The sequence below is a fragment of the Leucopleurus acutus genome, assembly GCF_964270905.1.
Source record: "Leucopleurus acutus genome assembly, chromosome: 11".
In the NCBI taxonomy this organism is placed as follows: Eukaryota; Metazoa; Chordata; class Mammalia; order Artiodactyla; family Delphinidae; genus Leucopleurus; species Leucopleurus acutus.
In genome coordinates this window covers 83,522,009-83,542,464 of record NC_139152.1, presented here as the reverse complement: position 1 = coordinate 83,542,464, position 20,456 = coordinate 83,522,009, and the positions used below count along the sequence as shown (strand labels likewise).

The window sequence follows — 20,456 nt, the reverse complement described above, 5'->3', positions numbered from 1 at the left end:
ATAAAATAATGAAGTCAGTTTTCTTAAGGGGTTGGCAGATGGCGTCTAAAGGCATTTCCAAGAAAGAGGATTCAGAAAAATGTCTTATGCAAGGGCAGCATTGTTTGAATTAGAATGCATATATTTCCCAAGTAACTTCTGAGAAGACATTTATTTAAATGTGAGAATTCTGGTTTTAAAACCATTCATTACTTATCGGTTTCCATCCTTTACTATGGGGGAAAAGGATGAACTAGTGATCATTCTCATCATTTTCAAGGGAGAGAACAGAATCAGAAGTTGACTTTTGAGTCTGTAGATTCCAGATCAAACTCACTGCAGAGTGTCTTTGAATTCTGCTACTAACTTTGCTTTTGAGGTTTTAGGCATTGTGACTCAAATAGCATGGGGATAGGGTTGAAAGGGCAAAAAAGCAAGGGGAAATAAGGTCAGGTTTGTGCATTTAAAGTCAGACATGCTTTGTAGAAAACAAATGACTAATTTATTTATAGGTTAATTTGTAGATAACTTTATAGGTAATAAATTAGGCTAATGAGATAAGCACAGAAGAAAGTAGACTTCTGACTTCTTGCATTGAAAACGTCAGACATTATGAAATAAGAAGAGTAGCCCTCTGTAACCATAAGCTTTATCTTCTGAAATACAACTTTGCAGTTGGTTTTGGTGTTGATCGATTTAATTGATTTATAGCTTATATAAATACATTATTTATAGTTCATTAAGATATTTGTAGCTCATTCTGTGAAAATTCGAGCACTGTGTCCTTGATCAAATCTCTAACTCCTTATGGTATCACTATTTTTACAGGAAAATCAGCTTGATTTATACCACTAGATCAGGTATATACCTCACAGTAATTTTCTAAGGCCTGCATATATCCTTAGAGAATGTTCCCAAACTCTAATCCATGTCTACCTGATAACAAAGTAATTAGTTTATTGCATTCATTGAGGGTGAGGGATCAAACTGGTTATTTGTGCTTTCTGGAAAAAAAATTTAGTTTGCTGATTGAAATTTTAACTCTGATTGACAGAACAATTTTATAATATACATCTTCAACTTTACTTCACAATTTCTGTCTCCTGATGTCTGCCCAGAGGTGATTTTAGTTCTCTAAGCTCTTTCTAAAGGGCCCTTGGGAAGATACCCTGAAAGACGAAGTGACTTCATTTTGTAGGCAATGAACAACACTCTGATCACCGGCAGCTGGAAAGACAGAATGTCTTAAGAGGGAAGATGAAAACATTTGAAAAATTCTTATGTACCTGCTGTGTGGAGACCACTGCCTCAAACCACAGTATTCCTTTCACGTACAGATCTGGCTGAAAAATGAGAATGTCTTCCCCACTGTGCTGCTGAAGACTGATCTGCTGAGCAGACGAGTGTTGAGACGGGGAGGAATGCGCAGCCCGGAATAACTGAAGCACTGAAGCACGCTGTCATAGGGACGAGGGGCCTGTGAACTGAATGACCCTGGACACAGGAGTGAAATTCTCATCCATGGAGGAGCCAGGGAAACGTGTAAGGTGAGGGAAGCCTGGAGTTTTGGAGAAAGGTGATTGGTTTGGTTGGAATACTGTTGATTTAGGGTCAGTTTAAATTGAAATAGGGCATTTCCACAGCTGGATTTAATCTCAGTGGGATCTCACTCTGACTGCACATGCTACCTTAAAAGCCTATGACGTCTAAAATTTGACAATGCCGCTCCTCTATGAGTTCAGTCATCTCTGAAGCATTTTTAAACTGGAAAAAGAAAAAAACCTAAAAAGGATAACAGAGTGGCTGGTGGGGCAGAAAATAAGATTCATGAAGAAACATACACAAATGTAACTATTTGAAAATAAGAAAAATATAAAGTATTTTATAATACTTTATATAAAAATATATACTTTATATACTTTATATAAATAATACTTTTATATATATAAATATATACTTTTATAATACTTTATATATATAAATATGTAATACTTTTATAATACTTTATGTATATAAATATATAATACTTTTATATATATAAATATATAATACTTTTATAAAATATAATACTTTTATAATACTTTATATAAAAATATAAAATATAAAGTATAAAATATAAAAAATAAGAAAAAATAAGACTAATGGATTAGCAGATAAAAAGTAGATCCACAAATATTGAAGGTAGCAACAGGCTCTTAAGAGAAACATTGTTTAAAAAAAAAAAGGCCCAAAGAGCTCAGTAAAACTGAATTAAGGAGGCTATTTAGAGAAATTCTGATCACCATGAACATTGTCTTAAATCTAATAGGCTGTCAAAATTCTAAAGCTTTGATTCATTAGCAACTGCACATAAATGTTCCCACTTTATTTTTTGGTTTCCTCCAGAACAAGGTATTACCATATTTGAAGTAGCGGAAGAATGGAAATAACCATTAAGATTTAAACCCCAGGGAGTTGACTGTTAGATGAGTTGGATAAGCACTTACTGGCAAGGGCCCCGAGGGCCGTGAGGTTCAGGATGAAGGGCACTGTCTGAGGCTAGGCTTTACCTTCGTGTGGGCTCCATCAGTTACTCTGCCTTGTGATTATGGATTTAACCTCTCTCAATCTCTTTCTGCCCTTCAAAGCGAGGCTAATGATGCATATCCCGCTACCCGCGTTGTTTTGAGAATCAAACGCAAAACATACATGCAAGTGGTTTGAACAAAGATAAGCTTTTCTAGGCTGAGTCAAGCAGAGAATGTTCACAACAGTTACAGGTAGAAAGAAATGCATGCATAGTACCATGTAAGTCTTTAAATCTCTCTTGAAATGGGATGGTATGCTCACTTACAGTGGCTCGATAATTCACATTTAATGGCCACGTGGTGAGTGAAGAACTTTATAGAAGCTTCCTCAAATAGCTGGGTTGTGAGCTTTATCTCCTTCAGTTATCTATGCCTTAGAGCATTTATGTAGGATGGATAATGAAATTGGACCTGGGTCAGCTGTGTATAAATTTAGCTGACTTGATTTGGTGGCACTGTACTCCTTGGGGGCTGATGGAACTACCCTGGCTAGAGAGGATGAATTAGTTTGGTTCAGACTAGTAAACTAAGAGGCAGGGCTGCTTGTAGGAATAGGCAGGAGCCTAAGTGAGATGACTTCTGGGGAGCCAAAAGGACCCTATGATCCCAACACACATTCCACTCTAACCTACAGACATTTAAATCCCACAATTAATTATATTATTTTGACATTAGCCAAACAGGGTTGTTTTATTTTTTCCCACTAAAGTATGTTGGGACTTTTTTTTTTTTTTTTTTTTTGCGGTGTGCGGGCCTCCCACTGCTGTGGCCTCTCCCGTTGCAGAGCACAGGCTCCGGACGCGCAGGCTCAGTGGCCATGGCTCACGAGCCCAGCCGCTCCGCGGCATGTGGGATCCTCCCAGACCGGGGCACGAACCCGTGTCCCCTGCATCGGCAGGCGGACTCTCAACCACTGCGCCACCAGGGAAGCCCTGTTGGGACTTTTTACCTTTTTTTTTCCAAAGGTGTAGAAATGAAAGCTAGGGGACATGTTACAATTTTGCCAAGACTTTAGCTGACCAGAAAGACAGAGCTCTGGCTTTGGGAACCATTGAGGTGATGCCATAGTATTGATCTCTCAGCGAGTTAAGTTCACCCAATTTGCCTGTGGTAATATAGACACTGGTCAAGTCCACAGCCAGGAAAGAATCATTCAGTTTCTTATTCCACAAATATTTTTGGAATACCTTGTGAGTACTTGGCACATGACTGCACATTTCCCATGTAAAATTTTCCGAGTCTTCACATGACACAAGAGGAATCAAATTATAACTATACTTTTATAAACTCATAAAAATGGCCTAACTATATATCATGGAACACTTTTTTTTGCTACACACATTAGCATACCACACACTTCTGAATTCATGGTGGGCAGGAGGGGGGAAAATGATTATTTGCTTTTCTTACATTGGATTCCACCTAAAACTTGTATGACTTGTATGACTTCCAACACTTCAATAGATCAGAATGTGTTTTCTTTGGCCAAAAGTGTTATTGTATCATATTTCCACCTCCCCACTACAGGCCTTCTGTCCTGGGCTTGTGTCCCATGTGCTCCAATGCAGAGGCTTCTCTCTGAGTGTCCAACAGCACACGATGGCTAGGAAATGGGGATTTCATGATGGCTTTATGGCGCACTTACTTTTGCCCAGCTTCCCCTTGGCCTGCACAAGGTCCATACTTATAAGCGTACACCAAGCGAGGGATAAAGTCAGATGTGATCGCTATGACAAATGCGTTTGTAATAACAGAGAGAATTCCAATGCCTTCAAGAATTCCATACCAAATTCCTATTCAAAGAGAAGTGTTGAATTAATTCCAGACACAACAGCAGAGGTGATAACTATAAAAACAACTGGGGTAATTCATTTTCAGTAGTCCTTTGCACAGGTCCTTCCACCATCCCAAATACTGATTCTTGCCACCAGGAGGAAGAATTTGTACCTTCAAAAACCTTGGCATTGAAGGAGTTTGCATGGAAGTGCCCATGCTCATGACTTAAAAATCAATCGGGTTCAGATATAAGTAGAGAATTCTGGTCAATGATAAGGCACTAAACACTATCTGATAAGACTGGCACATGCAATGTCAAGATGCCACCAGACTGGGAGCTCCTTGGGGGTACCTATAGCGTCTCTCCAGTTCATCTTTATGGACCAAGTTCCTGATGCACTGACCCAGAGTAGGTGCTCACTGAGTGTGTTTGTTTCATTGGGACGTTCAAAAACCACTGAGTTAAGCATATGCACACCGAATTCTCTTCTACACACACTGGCTGAGCACCTGCCTGCTCTATTCTAAGCACTGGATGCAGAAATGAATAAAAGACAGTCTCTGATCTCTGCCAGCTTTTGAGAGGCTGCACCTGATTCAACTCAGCATCTCTAGTCAAAAACCAAAGGCCATCTCTGCCTATAGAAAAACTGGATCATACTTCCTATGACTCAGGCAAATATTTAGGAAAGAGCAAAACAAAGTTAAGCAAATGGGAGATCTACTTTAAAAAGGAAAAAGGTGGTAATAAATCAAATGTTTAGATTCCAGAGTCTTAGGATAGAAACAACCAAATTGAGAATCTATTTAAGCACAAATTCTCTAGCACTGGAAATTATAAATTTCCAAATAGGTAGCTGTACTTGTTATCTAATATTATTTAAAGCTAACAATTATTCTTCTGTAAGAGTTAGTTGAATCATCTTACATGGAAACCATATGTAAAAATCTAAAGCTGGTAGCTGTTTCATTTTATCTACCAGGTGGTTAATATCTTTTAAAAACACCCCAAATCCAACTTACCTATGTCTTTGGCCCTTGAAGCTAAAGGTCGCCTCCACTGTGTGACAAATTTATAAGCGTCAAGTCGAATTTCAATTATATTATTCAGTAAGGCCAGAAGTGGTGCTAGGGGAAAAGCTGCCACAAAGATAGTTGTAAATCCAAACTGGAGAACTGGGGAAGGAAAAAGGAAAAAGAACAAAGAGTATTGGTTTTCCAGTACTATTTTCAAAAGGATACTAATCTGAATGTGTCATTGTTTTAACCCATATTTTTCCCCAAAGCACAGGGAACATCTCTTCTAGAAAGATGGCCAGGACACTTGAAAAAGAGGTACTCCCTGAGCCTGGAAGCAGTGGCATCCTAGGAGCAATGATCATACCTAGAGTCCAGAGCTTGTTTTCTAAATACCATTCTCTAATAAAAGGAACCAGGGCTCCTTAGAGAAATGTTTGATTCCAGAGCTACGGCAGGGAAAAGACAAGATTAGTCTGGAATATCTTGTGATGCCAGAAAGTTAGGAAGTGCTTGAGAAATGATGGGGACACATCAAAAGGACACAGGACAAACTTGAAGGAGGTCCCAATGGCCAAAGCTGGAAAAATTTGTACAACAAAATAAATAAGGATAGTATTGGATTACAACCCAAAGACTAAGTATCCAAGTCCATAATGAAATAAATACAAGTATAAATATATACTGAAATAAATAATTGGGGGGAAAGGGACAGCTCTTTCTTATAACAGAATTCTAATTAATAAATGTAGAAGGAATGACTGAAAATAGAAAATCACCAGTAGTCAGACACCACAGTAGTAATTGTTGCAGGCAAGAGCCATAAAAGAATGCTAAAATTAGTAGCTAAAATTAGTAGGGGAAATTATATTAAAAAATGATTTTTATATTCTCAAAGTATCTCCCTACAAGTTAGTAATTACAAAGGAAAAAATACCTTTACTATGGAGAAACCTGATAGACATCACCTTAACTGAGTGATCCAAGTTAATATCACCAGTAATAAGACATATTGATATCATACCCCCAAGACGGTGTACTGAGGAGGCTACAATATCCTTTCTGTGGAATTTTTGCCAAAAATGCATAACCTCAACCTAATCATGAGAAACCATTAGATAAACCCAAATGGACATTCTACAAAACTAGTAGTCTTAAAATATGTTAAGTTCGTGGAAAAGAACTGTCATAGAATGGAGGGAACAAGGAGATGCAACTAAATGCAATGTTGGGTGCTGGAATGGGTCATGGACAAGAAAAACAGACAGTGGAAAACAGGCAATATTCAAATAAGGTAACTAGTTAACAGTCCTGTATTAATGTTACTTTTCTGGCTTCAATATATATGTAAGATGTTAACCTTATGAGAAACAAGGTGAAGAGTATTTAGGAACTCTGTACGATGTTTGCAACTTTGCAAATTAAAAAGTTTTAAAAGAGGCAGTGCCTGACGCAAAACAACCAGATGGCGTAATTGAAAAAAATTTTAAAAGCACTTGGCTGAATGAATGACTGCATATTTTCTACTGTTTTTACTTTTAAAACCTTATTTTAGAAAGTAACAACAAAACAATGACTAACACATACACCATTTTCTATGTAACAGGCACTGTTCTAATTACTTCACCTATTTTAACTCAATTTTCACAACCACTCTCTTATGTGGATACTATTATTATGCTTATTTTACAGCTGAGGAAACTGAGGCACAAAGAAGTCAAGTAATTTGCCCAAGACACATCACTAAGAAGCAATTCTAACATGGGTGATATGGTCCCAGAGTCCTGAAGCGTCCATTTACTTCATCTCTGTGGTACTGCCACCTCCAGGGTATCCCCCGTCTTCGGTTACGTTCATACTCAGTGACTATGCTGGTTGGCACTTCACCCACCAATAGACACAGGTATTCCCTTCAGCTTTTCCCTTGGTTCCACTTTTCTCCTGACTTCCCTCTTTCCTTGGGTGAGTCCATCCGCTCTCATGACTTTATTATCTGTCTGATGAGGTTTCCCAAATCTCTCTCTCTCTAACCCCGACCCGTTGTCTGCTGCTATGCTACAGAAGCAGCACTTTCCAAACCAATCTCTCAATCTCATCCTTGAACCTGCTCCGCCGTTCATGTCCCTCTTCCCCACCTCCCCTCGGAGCTGTCTTACATAAAAACCAGCTTTTAGCTAGCTCAGCCTTGAGAACTAAAAGCCTCCAAGTCCCAAAATTAATTACCCTTCAAAAATGTCTCTCATCTGTCCCTCCTCTCCACTGTCCCCAGATCAGACTCTGATTTTCTAACTGGCTTCTCTGCCTCAGGCTTTCTCCTCCTTCCCCCATTGCCCTACTATTAATGTTGGTTAAAGCCCATCACTCATCACCTTCCTACTCAAAATGTTTCAGTCGGTTCTTGTTGCCTGTAGACTAAATCCCAAACTTTTTCCATGCCATTCAAGGGTCTTCCAAGCCTCATGTCCTAACATGCCCCGTGACCCAGACAGGTGTTCCAAACATGCCCCATGACCCAGACAGGTGTCCCAAACAGTCCTCTACCCATCCACACTACACTTCTATTTTTATGGGGTCATGTCATGTACTTAGTGTTTCTGTTCATACTCTGATGAAATTCTATTCTTTCTCCAAGTGTGAGCTCAAATGTGCCCTCCTCTGGGCACATTTAATTAACTACTGCTTCCTCTGTAGCTCCCACAACTCTGCTTATCATCATAGAGCTTATTTTCTCTTAATTTTATGGCTCTTTACCTGTATAGTATCAGGTCTTATGTTTAAGTCTTTGATCCACTTAGAGTTCTTTTTGTGAGTGGTGTAAGATAGGGGTTCAATTTCATTGCTCTGCATGTGTTTATCAAGTTTTTTCAACAGTATTTGTTGAAGAGACTATCCTTTCCTCATTGGGTATTCTTGGCTCTCTTGTCAACAAGTAGTTGACCACATATGTGGAGGGTTTAATTCTGGGCTCTGTATTCTGTTCTGATGGTCTCTATGTCTAATTTTATGCCAGTACTGTACTGTTTTTATTATTACTCTAGCTTTGTAGTATAGTTTGAAGTCAGTAAGTGTGATACTTTTGGATTTGTTTTTTCTTCTTAGGATTTCCATGGATTTGGAGTCTTTTGTGGTTCCATACAAATTTTAGGATTGTTTCTTCTATTTCTCTGGTGAATGCCCTTGATATTTTGATAGAGATTGTGTTGAATCTATAGATCAGTTTGGGTAATATGGACATTTTACAATATTCTTCCAATCCATGAATATGAGATGTTTTTCCATTTGTTTGTGTCTTCTTCAGTTTCTTTCAACAAAGTCTTGTAGTTTTTGTTGTACAGATCTTTCACTTCCTTGGTTAAATTTATTCCTAGGTATTTTATTGTTTTTGATGCTATTGTTTATGGGGTAATTTCTTTGTCAGATACTTCATTGTTGGTGTACAGAAATGCAGCTGATTTCTGTATGTTGATTTTATATCCTGCAATTTTATGAAATTTGTTGATTACTTCCAACAGTTCTTTGAGTCTTTGGGATTTTTGTACGTAAAATCATATCATCTGCAAATAGTGATAATTTTACTTCATCCTTTCTGATTTGGATGACTTTTATTTCTTTGTCTTACTTAATTACTCTAGCTAGGACTTCCAGTATTACATTGAATAAGAGTGGTGGGAGTGGGCATTCTTGTCTTCTTCCTGATGTTAGAGGAAATTTTTTCAATTTTCTCCATTGAGTATAATGTTAACTGTGAGTTTGTTGTGCGTGGCCTTTACTATGTTAAAGTATGTTTGTTCTATGCCCAACCTGTCAAGGTTTTTTATTTTGCAAATGCTTTTCCTGCATTTATTGAGATAATCATGATTTTTATATTCTATTTTTTTTTTTGGTAGTACAAGTTCTTTTAATAATTAGAATCAAAGCCTGTTCTGGAACTCAAGTCCACTTAATTCCAAAACCACTTAAAATTTTAATGGGGGGAGGGACAAGATGTCCCCAAGCAGGAATAAGATGGTGTTTATCAAAACAGCTTTGGACCTACTCAGGGCTTCAACTCCAAACCATAGTTTTGGGGAAAAAAAAAATAAGACACAATGTGTCATTACCTAGAAGAGTCTGAAGTGGAGTTGTCAGTTATCTTCTTTTAGCATTAGAGGATTTTTTTTCTGGTATATATTCTTTTAGTGTATTTAATATTCTACATGCACACATACACAGATATCATTATTGCAAAAATAGGAAAATCTATTTTATAGTCTTCATCAAATGATCACATTATTGTGATTGCTTAATTAGTTGTCTCTCCTGCCAGGAAGGCAGGAATAATATCTCGCTTACCATCCATCACTCTCCTACTACCTAGCATAATACCTAGCACAGGAAGACAGATATATGATAATGCATTCATCTAGGATTTTTTATAAATATGCCAAATTGCCCTTGTGGCAGCTGTACCAATTTTAAAACCCAAAAGCAATTATGAGAAGTTCATTTCCCTTCATTCTTTGCAAAACTTGATCTTATGACTTTTTAAGAATCTTTGCCATTTTGATGGGATTAATTTGTCTCTCATTTTTCTTTCCTTTTTTTTTCACACACACACACGGTATTTTATTTTACAAGAGATAAATCAACCGACACCAAGCATTGTAAATGGATAACCACAACAAAAGCAACAGTGATTGCAATTACCAAACACGAAACACACTCATACTATATCATAATATTGATATTCAGTCCAGTAATCCTCCACTGTAACAGCTCCTTTACTTTGCAGTGAAAATTGATTTGTATATTTTTTGCCTCTGAGTCCTTGTGGGATTTTTTTTTTTATTCAAACAAAGTCACAAAAATTATAATCATCCTCATCAGTTCACTCAGTCCCGTGTAATTAATTTTTTTCATTTTAAACTTTTGTTAGCACTTTTATGAATTCATCAGTTTTCCATTAGAGTTCTGAAAATGCTTATTCATTCAGTTCAGCAGTATAGTCAGTTACCAGAAACCTGTACTTGTCAGTCTTTTCCATGAATTCCTTGAAGATGAAACCCTTTTACAGGAATATTTTTGTGAAAGCATCAGAGTACACCCAGAACTGTCTGTAAATGACAAAAGACTTAAAAATGACCACGGTTAAAGATTTGATGAAAGTTCATAATAATGCAATTGACAAGGAAATTTTAGTTATTTCTGAGATATACATTTTTTTTTTTTTTTTGCGGTACGCGGGCCTCTCACTGTTGTGGCCTCTCCCGTTGCGGAGCACAGGCTCCGGATGCGCGGGCTCAGCGGCCATGGCTCACGGGCCCAGCCGCTCCGCGGCATGTGGGATCTTCCCGGACCGGGGCACGAACCTGTGTCCCCTGCATCGGCAGGCGGACTCTCAACCACTGCGCCACCAGGGAAGCCCGAGATATACATTTTAAAGTAATAACTAGACTTATGACTTATAACATTATACCAGAACATATAAGATTTTTAGAAATTTCATGTAATGTCTGAAACATTTATATTAATATATTTCCATACACATAACCCAAAGAAAGTTTAGTATTAGTTGTTTTTTTTTGTTTGTTCGTTTGTTTTTTAATACTGCAGGTTCTTATTAGTCATCAGTTTTATACACATCAGTGTATACATGTCAATCCCAATCGCCCAATTCAGCACACCACCATCCCCACCCCACTGTGGTTTTCCCCCCTTGGTGTCCATACGTTTGTTCTCTACATCTCTGTCTCAACTTCTGCCTTGCAAACAGGTTTATCTGTACCATTTTTCTAGGTTCCACATACATGTGTTAATATATGATATTTGTTTTTCTCTTTCTGATTTACTTCACTCTGTATGATAGTCTCTAGATACATACATGTCTCAACAAATGACTCAGTTTCATTCCTTTTTATGTCTGAGTAATATTCCATTGTATATATGTACCACATCACCTTTATCTATTCATCTGTCGATGGTCATTTAGGTTGCTTCCATGAACTGGCTGTTGTAAATAGTGCTGCAATGAACATTGGGGTGCATGTGTCTTTTTGAATTATGGTTTTCTCTGGGTATACGCCCAGTAGTGGGATTGCTGGATCATATGGTAATTCTATTTTTAGTTTTTCAAGGAACCCCCATACTGTTCTCCATAGTGGCTGTATCAATTTACATTCCCACCAACAGTGCAAGAGGGATCCCTTTTCTCTGCACCCTCTCCAGCATTTGTTGTTTGTAGATTTTCTGATGATGCCCATTCTAACTGGTGTGAGGTGATATCTCATTGTAGTTTTGATTTGCATTTCTCTAATAATTAGTGATGTTGAGCAGCTTTTCATGTGCTTCTTGGCCATCTGTGTGTCTTCTCTGGAGAAATACCTATATAGGTCTTCTGCCCATTTTTGGATTGGGTTGTTTGTTTCTTTTTTTTTTTTTTTTTTTTTCTTTGCGGTACGCAGGCCTCTCACTGTTGTGGCCTCTCCCATTGCGGAGCACAGGCTCCGGACGTGCAGGCTCAGCGGCTGTGGCTCACGGGCCCAACCGCTCCGCGGCATGTGGGATCTTCCCGGACCGGGGCACGAACCCGTGTGCCCTGCATCGGCAGGCAGACTCTCAACCACTGCGCCACCAGGGAAGCCCGTTTGTTTCTTTGATATTGAGCTGAATGATCTGTTTATATATTTTGGAGATTAATCCTTTGTCTGTTGATTCGTTTGCAAATATTTTCTACCATTCTGAGGGTTTTCTTTTCGTCTTGTTTATGGTTTCCCTTGCTGTGCAAAAGCTTTTAAGTTTCATTAGGTCCCATTTGTTTATTTTTGTTTTTATTTCCATTACTGTAGGAGGTGGATCAAAAAAGATCTTGCTGTGATTTATGTCAAAGAGTGTTTTTCCTATGTTTTCCTCTAACAGTTTTATAGTGTCCGGTCTTACATTTAGTTCTCAAATCCATTTTGAGGTCTTTTTTTGTGTATGGTGTTAGGGAGTGTTCTAATTTCATTCTTTTACATGTAGCTGTCCAGTTTTCCCAGCACCACTTATTGAAGAGACTGTCTTTTCTCCATTGTATATCTTTGCCTCCTTTGTCATAGATTAGTTGACCATAGGTGCCTGGGTTTATCTCTGGGCTTTCTAACTTGTTCCATTGATCTATGTTTCTGTTTTTGTGCCAGTACCATATTGTTTTGATTACTGTAGCTTTGTAGTATAGTCTGAAGTCTGGGAGCCTGATTCCTCCAGCTCCGTTTTTTTCCCTCAAGACTGCTTTGGCTATTCGGGGTCTTTTGTGTCTCCATACAAATTTTAAGATGATTGGTTCTAGTTCTGTAAAAAATGCCATTGGTAATTTGACAGGGAGTACATTGAATCTGTAGGTTGCTTTGGGTAGTATAGTCATTTTCACAATACTGATTCTTCCAATTCAACAACATGGTATATCTCTCCATCTGTTTGTATCATCTTTAATTTCTTTCATCAGTGTCTTATAGTTTTCTGCATACAGGTCTTTTGTCTCCCTCGGTAGGTTTATTCCAAGGTATTTTATTCTTTTTGTTGCAGTGGTAAATGGGAGTATTTCTATAATTTCTCTTTCAGACTTTTCATCATTAGTGTATAGGAATGCAAGAGATTCCTGTCCATTAATTTTCTATCCTATAACTTTGCCAAATTCATTGATTAGCTCCAGTAGTTTTCTGGTGGCATTTTTAGGATTCTCTATGTATAGTATCATGTCATCTGCAAACAGTGACAGTGTTACTTCTTCTTTTCCAATTTGTATTCCTTTTATTTCTTTTTCCTCTCCGATTTCCACGGCTAGGACTTCTAAAACTATGTTGAATAATAGTGGTGAGAGTGGACATCCTTGTCTCGTTCCTGACCTTAGAGGAAATGCTTTCAGTTTTTCACCATTGAGAATGATGTTTCCCGTGGGTTTGTTGTATATGGCCTTTATTATGTTGAGGTTAGGTTCCCTCTGTGCCTACTCTCTGGAGAGTTTTTATCATAAATGGGTGTTGAATTTTGTCAAAAGCTTTTTCTGCATCTATTGAGATGATCATATGGTTTTTATTCTTCAATTTGTTAATATGGTGTATCACACTGATTGATTTGTGTATATTGAAGAATCCTTGCATCCCTGGGATAAATCCCACTTGATCATGGTGTATGATCCTTTTAATGTGTTGTTGGATTCTGTTTGCCAGTATTTTGTTAAGAATTTTTGCATCTATATTCATCAGTGATATTGGTCTGTAAGTTTCTTCTTTTTGTAGTACTTTTGTCTGGTTTTGGTATCAGGGTGATGGTGGCCTCAGAATGAGTTTGGGAGTGTTCCTTCCTCTGCAATGTTTTGGAAGAGTTTGAGAAGGATGTGTGTTAGCTCTTCTCTAAATTATTGATAGAATTCACCTGTGAAGCCATCTGGTCCTGGACTTTCGTTTGTTGGAAGATTTTTAATCAGTTTCAATTTCTACTTGTGGGCTTCCCTGGTGGCGCAGTGGTTGAGAGTCCGCCTGCCGATGCAGGGAACACGTGTTCATGCCCTGGTCCGGGAAGATCCCACATGCCACGGAACGGCTGGGCCCGTGAGCCATGGCCACTGAGCCTGCGCGTCCAGAGCCTGTGCTCCGCAACGGGAGAGGCCAGAACGGTGAGAGGCCTGCGTATTGCAAAAAAAAAAAAAAAAAAAAAAAAATTTCTACTTGTGATGGGTCTGTTCATATTTTCTATTTCTTCCTGGTTCAGTCTTGGAAGGTTATACCTTTCTAAGAATTTGTCCATTTCTTCCAGGTTGTCCATTTTATTAGCATAGAGTTACTTGTAGTAGTCTCTTAGGATGCTTTGTATTTCTGTGGTGTCTGTTGTTCTCCTTTTTCATTTCTAATTTTATTGATTTGAGTCCTCTCCTTTTTCTTGATGAGTCTGGCTAATGGTTTATCAATTTTGTTTATCTTCTCAAAGAACCAGCTTGTAGTTTTTTTGATATTTGCTATTGTTTTCTTTGTTTCTATTTCATTTATTACTGCTCTGATCTTTATGATTTCTTTCCTTCTGGTAACTTTGGGTTTCGTTTGTTCTTCTTTCTCTAGTTCCTTTAGGTGTAAGGTTAGATTGTTTACTTGAGATTTTTCTTGTTTCTTGAGGTAGGCTTTTATAGCTATAAACTTCCCTCTTAGAACTGCTTTTGCTGCATCCCACAGGTTTGGGATCATCGTGTTTTCATTGTCATTTGTCTCTAGGTATTTTTTGATTTCCTCTCTGATTTCTTTAGTGATCTCTTGGTTATTTAGTAATGTATTGTTTATCCTCCATGTCTTTGTGCTTTTTACGTTTTTTTCCCTGTAATTCATTTCTAATCTCATAGCGTTGTGGTCAGAAAAGATACTTGATATGATTTCAGTTTTCTTAAATTTACTGAGGCTTGATGTGTGACACAAGATGTGGTCTATCCTGGAGGATGTTCCATGCGCAATTGAGAAGAAAGTGTAATCTTCTGTTTTTGGATGGAATTTCCTATAAATATCAATTAAATCTATCTGGTCTGTTGTGTCATTGAAAGCTTCTGTTTCCTTATTTATTTTCATTTTGGATGCTCTGTCCATTGGTGTAAGTGAGGTGTTAAAATCCCCCACTATTATTGTGTTACTGTTGATTTCCTCTTTCATAGCTGTTAGCAGTTGCCTTATGTATTGAGGTGCTCCTATGTTGGGTGCATATATAATTGTTATATCTTCTTCTTGGATTGATCCCTTGATCATTGTGTAGTGTCCTTCCTTGTCTTTTATAACATTCTTCGTTTTAAAGTCTATTTTATCTGATATGAGTATTGCTACTCCAGCTTTCTTTTGATTTCCATTTGCATGGAATATCTTTTTCCATCCCCTCACTTTCAGTCTGGATATGTCCCTAGGTCTGAAGTGGGTCTCCTGTAGACAGCATATATATGGGTCTTGTTTTTGTATCCATTCAGCCAGTCTGTGTCTTTTGGTTGGAGCATTTAATCCATTCACGTTTAAGGTAATTATCTATATGTATGTTCCTATTACCATTTTCTTAATTGTTATGGGTTTGTTTGTGTAGGTCCTTTTCTTCTCTTGTGTTTCCCACTTAGAGAAGTTTCTTTAGCATTTGTTGTAGAGCTGGTTTGGTGGTGCTGAATCCTCTTAGCTTTTGCTTGTCTGTAAAGCTTTTGATTTCTCCATCAAATCTGAATGAGATCCTTGCCGGGTAGAGTAATCTTGGTTGTAGGGTCCTCCCTTTCATCACTTTAAGTATATCATGCCAGTCCCTTCTGTCTTGTAGAGTTTCTGCTGAGAAATCAGCTGTTAACCTTATGGGAGTTCCCTTGTATGTTATTTGCTTTTCTTACCTTGCTGCTTTCAATAATTTTTCTTTTTCTTTAATTTTTGCCAATTTGATTATTATGTGTCTTGGCGTGTTTCTCCTTGGGTTTATCCTGTATGGGACTCACTGTGCTTCCTGGACTTGGGTGGCTATTTCCTTTTCCATGTTAGGGAAGTTTCGACTATAATGTCTTCAAATATTTTCTCTGGTCCTTTCTCTCTCTCTTCTCCTTCTGAGACCCCTATAATGTGAATGTTGTTGCGTTTAATGTTGTCCCAGAGGTCTCTTAGGCTGTCTTCATTTCTTTTCATTCTTTTTTTTTATTCTGTTCCGCGGCAGTGAATTCCACCATTCTGTCCTCCAGGTCACTTATCCGTTCTTCTGCCTCAGTTATTCTGCTATTGATTCCTTGTAGTGTAGTTTTCATTTCAATTATTGTATTGTTCATCTCTGTTTGTTTGTTCTTTAATTATTCTAGGTCTTTGTTAAACATTTCTTGCATCTTCTCGATCTTTGCCTCCATTTTTTTTCGAGGTCCTGGATCATCTTCTCTATCATTATTCTGAATTCTTTTTCTGGAAGGTTGCCTATCTCCACTTCATTTAGTTGTTTTCTCGGGTATTATCTTGTTCCTTCATCTGGTACATAGCCCTCTGCCTTTTCATCTTCTCTGTCTTTCTGTGAATGTGGTTTTTGTTCCACAGGCTGCAGGACTGTAGTTCTTCTTGCTTCTGCTGTCTTCCCTCTGGTAGATGAGGCTATCTAAGAGGCTTGATGGAAGGGACTGGTGGTGGGTAGAGCTGACTGTTGCTCTGGTGGGCAGTGCTCAGTAAAACTTTAATCCACTTGACTGTTGATGGGTGGGGTGGGGTTCCCTCCCTGTTGGTTGTTTGGCCTGAGGCAACCCAACACTGGAGCCTACTTGGGCTCTTTGGTGGGGCTAATGACAGACTCTGGGAGAGCTCACGCCAAGGAGTACTTCCCAGAACTTTTGCTGCCAGTGTCCTTGTCCCCACGGTGAGCCACAGCCCCCTCCCCCCCGCCTCTGCAGGAGACCCTCCAACACTAGCAGGTAGGTCTGGTTCAGTCTCCCCTGGGGTCACTGCTCCTTCTCCTGGGTCCCGATGTACACAGTACTTTGTGTATGCCCTCCAAGGGTGGATTCTCTGTTTCTCCCAGTCCTGTCAAAGTCCTGCAATCAATTCCTACTAGGCTTCAAAGTCTGATTCTCTAGGAATTCCTCCTCCTGTTGCTGGAACCCCAGGTTGGGAAGCCTGACGTGGGGGCTCAGAACCTTCACTCCAGTGGGTGGACTTCAGATGTTCTCCAGTCTGTGAGTCACCCACCCCCCAGTTATGGGATTTGATTTTACTGTGATTGCACCCCTTCTACTGTCTCATTGTGGCTTCTCCTTTGTCTTTGGATGTGGGGTATCATTTTTGGTAAGTTCCAGTGTCTTCCTGTCGATGACTGTCCAGCAGCTAGTTGTGATTCTGTTGTTCTAACAAGAGGGAGTGAGAGCACGTCCTTCTACTCTGGCATTTTGGTTCCTTCTATATTTTATTCTATTAATGTGATATATTACACTTAAAAATTTGTGTATGTTGAACCAATTTTGCATTCCAGGGATAAATCCCATTTGGTTGTAGTGTACAGTTGTTTTAATGTGTTCTTGAATTTAGTTTGCTAATATTTTTAGAATTTTTTCATCTATATTAATCAGGGATATTGGTCCAAAGTTATCTTTTCTTATAGTATCCTTATCTGGTTTTGGTACTAGGGTAATGTTGGCTTTGCAGAATGAGTTTGGAAGTGTTCCCTCCTCTTCAATTTTTTTAAGCATTTGAGAAGGATTGGTATTAATTCTTCTTTAATTGTTAGAAAATTCACCAGTGAAGCTGTCTGGTTCTAGGGTTTTCTGTGTTGGGAGGCTTTTGATTACTGATTCAACCTCTTTCCTCATTATTGGTCTTTTCAGATTTTCTATTTCTTGCTGATTCAGTCTTGGTAGGTTGTGTGTTTCTAGAAATTTATCCATTTCTAGGTTATCTAATTTGTTGGCATATAATTGTTCATAGCTTCTTATCCTATTTTTTTCTGTAGTATCAGTTGTAATGTCTCCTCTTTCATTTCTAATTTTGAGTTCTCTCTTCTTTCTTAGTCTAGTTAAAGTTTTGTCAATTATGTTTATCTTTTCAAAAAACCCAGCTCTTGGTTTCATTGATCTTCTCTATTGTTTTTCTGGTCTCTATTTCATTTATTTCCACTCTGATCTTTATTATTTCCTTCCTTCTGCTAACTTTGGGCTTAAATTGTTCTTCTTTTTCTAGTTCCTTGAGGTGTAAAGTTAGAGTGTTTGAGATCTAATTTCTTAATATATGCGTTAATTTATATAAACTTTCCTCTCAGAACTGTTTCTGCTGCATTCCATAAGTTTTGATATGTTGTGTTTCCATTTTCATTTGTTTTGAGATAATTTTTAATTTCTCTTTTGATTTCTTCTTTGATCTGTCAGTTGTTCAGAAATGTGTTTAGTTTCCACATGTTTTTATGTTTTACAGCTTTCTTCTTGTGGTAGATTTCTAGTTTCATACCACTGTGGTCAGAAAAGATAGTGTGATTTCAACCGTCTTATATTCGCTAAGAGTTATTTTGTATCCTATCATATGATCTATCCTAGAGAATGTTCTATGTGCATTTGAGAAGAATGTGTATTCTGTTGCTATTGGATGGAATGTTCTCTATATGTCTGTTTAGTCCATTTGGTTTAAAGTATGCCTCAATTCCAATGTTTGCTTGTTAATTTTCTGTGTGGATTATTTGTCCCTCACAGTGGGACACTGAAGTCCCCTACTATTTTTGGATTGTTGTCTGTTTCTCCTTGAGATCTGTTAATATAGTTGACCTTTGAACAACATGGAGGTTAGGGCCCCGACCATCTGCACAGTATCCACATATAACTTTACAGTTGGCCCTTTATTTACATGGCTCCACATCCATGGATTCAGTCAACCACAGATTATGTTGTACTGCAGTATGTATTTATTGAAAAAAATCCGCATATAAGTGAATTTGTGCACTTTGAACCTGTCGTTCAAGGGTCAACTGTTTTTGCCTAATATATTTAAGAGTCAACTGTATTTGCTTAATATATTTAAGTGCTCCAACATTGGGGGCAAATATATTTATGATTGTTATATCTTCTTGGTGTATTGACCTCATTTATTTATTATATAATGAACTTATTTGTCTCTTCTTTCTTACTGTTTTTGGCTTGAAGCCTTTTTTGTCGGATATAAGTATGGGTACCTCCCCTTTCTTTTGGTTTCCACTTACCTGAAATATCTTTTTCCATTCCTTGACTTTGAGATTATGTTTGTCTTTAGATCTGAAATGTGTCTCCGAAAGGCAGCATATATCTTTTTTCAGAATTTTATTTTATTGAAGTATAACTGGTCTACAGTTTGTGTTAATTTCTGTGTACAGCAAAGTGATTCAGTTATACATATATATACATTCTTTTTCATATTCTTTTCCATTATGTTTTATCTCAGGATATTGAATATAGTTCCCTGTGCTATACAGTAGGACCTTGTTGTTTATCCATTCTATATATAATAGTTTGCATCTGCTAATCCCAAACTCCCAATCCATCCCTCCCCCAACCCCATACCCCTTGGCAACCACAAGTCTGTTTCTGTTTCGTAGATAAGTTCATTTGTGTCATATTTTGGATTCCACATATAAATGATATCATATGGTATTTGTCTTTCTCTTTCTGTCTTACTTCAGTTATTATGATAATCTCTAGGTCCATCCGTGTTGCTGAGAATGGTATTATTTCATTCTTTTTTTATGGCTGAGTAGTATTTCACTGTGTGTATGTACCACATCTTCTTTATCCAGGCATCTGTCAGTGGACATTTAGGTTGTTTCCATGTCTTGGATATTATGGATAGTGCTGCTATGAACATAGGGGGTGCATGAATCTTTTTGAATTATAATTTTGTCCCATTATATGCCCAGGAGTGGGATTGCTGGATCATATGGCAACTCTAGTTTTTTGAGGAACTTCCATATTGTCTTCCATAGTGGCTGCACCAATTTACATTCCCACCAACAGAAGGAGGGTTCCTTTTTCTCCACACCCTCTCCAACATTTATTATTTGTAGACTTTTTGATGATGGCCATTCTGACCAGTGTGAGGTGGTACCTCATAGTAGTTTTGATTTGCATTCTCTAATAATTAGCGACGTTGAGCATCTTTTCATGTGCCTCTTGGCCATCTGTATGTCCTTTTTGGAGAAATGTCTATTTAGGTCTTCTGCCCATTTTTCGATTGGGTTATTGTTTCTTTGTTATTGAGTTGTACAGGCTGTTTGTATATTTTGGAAATTAAGCCCTTGTCGGTCACATCATTTGCAAATATTTTCTCCCAGTCCGTAGGTTGTCTTTTTGTTTTGTTTATGGTTTCCTTTGCTGTGCAAACGCTTATAAGTTTGAATAGGTCCCATTTGTGTATTTTTGCTATTTCTATTGCCTTGGGAGACTGAGTTGGGTCTTGTTTTTTTAATTCATCCAGCCATTCTGTGCCTTTGTATTGGTGAGTTCAATCCATTTACATTTACATTTAGAGTGATTATTGATATGTAATGACTTACTACTGCGGTCTTATCTTTTGCCTTCTGGTTGTTTTATATCTTTATTGTTCCTTTTCCCCCTGTGTTTCTGCCTACCTCTGTAAGTTGGTGGTTTTCCATGGTGATACACTCAGTCTATCCCCTTTGTATGTT

The 20,456-nt window shown here is 37.9% G+C and overlaps 1 protein-coding gene across 2 annotated transcripts in view; it reads right to left on the bottom strand.

Annotated features, from left to right (window-relative positions):
- ANO4 (anoctamin 4) overlaps positions 1 to 20,456 on the bottom strand; it is a gene marked incomplete at both ends in the record, with an annotated part of 231,406 nt that overhangs the window by 23,920 nt on the left and 187,030 nt on the right. For both annotated transcript variants that reach the window (XM_082850054.1, XM_082850055.1), the window contains 2 exons: positions 4,192 to 4,339; positions 5,346 to 5,498. In XM_082850054.1, coding sequence (XP_082706180.1) covers positions 4,192 to 4,339; positions 5,346 to 5,498 — 301 coding nt within the window. The remainder of the gene's footprint in view (positions 1 to 4,191; positions 4,340 to 5,345; positions 5,499 to 20,456) is intronic.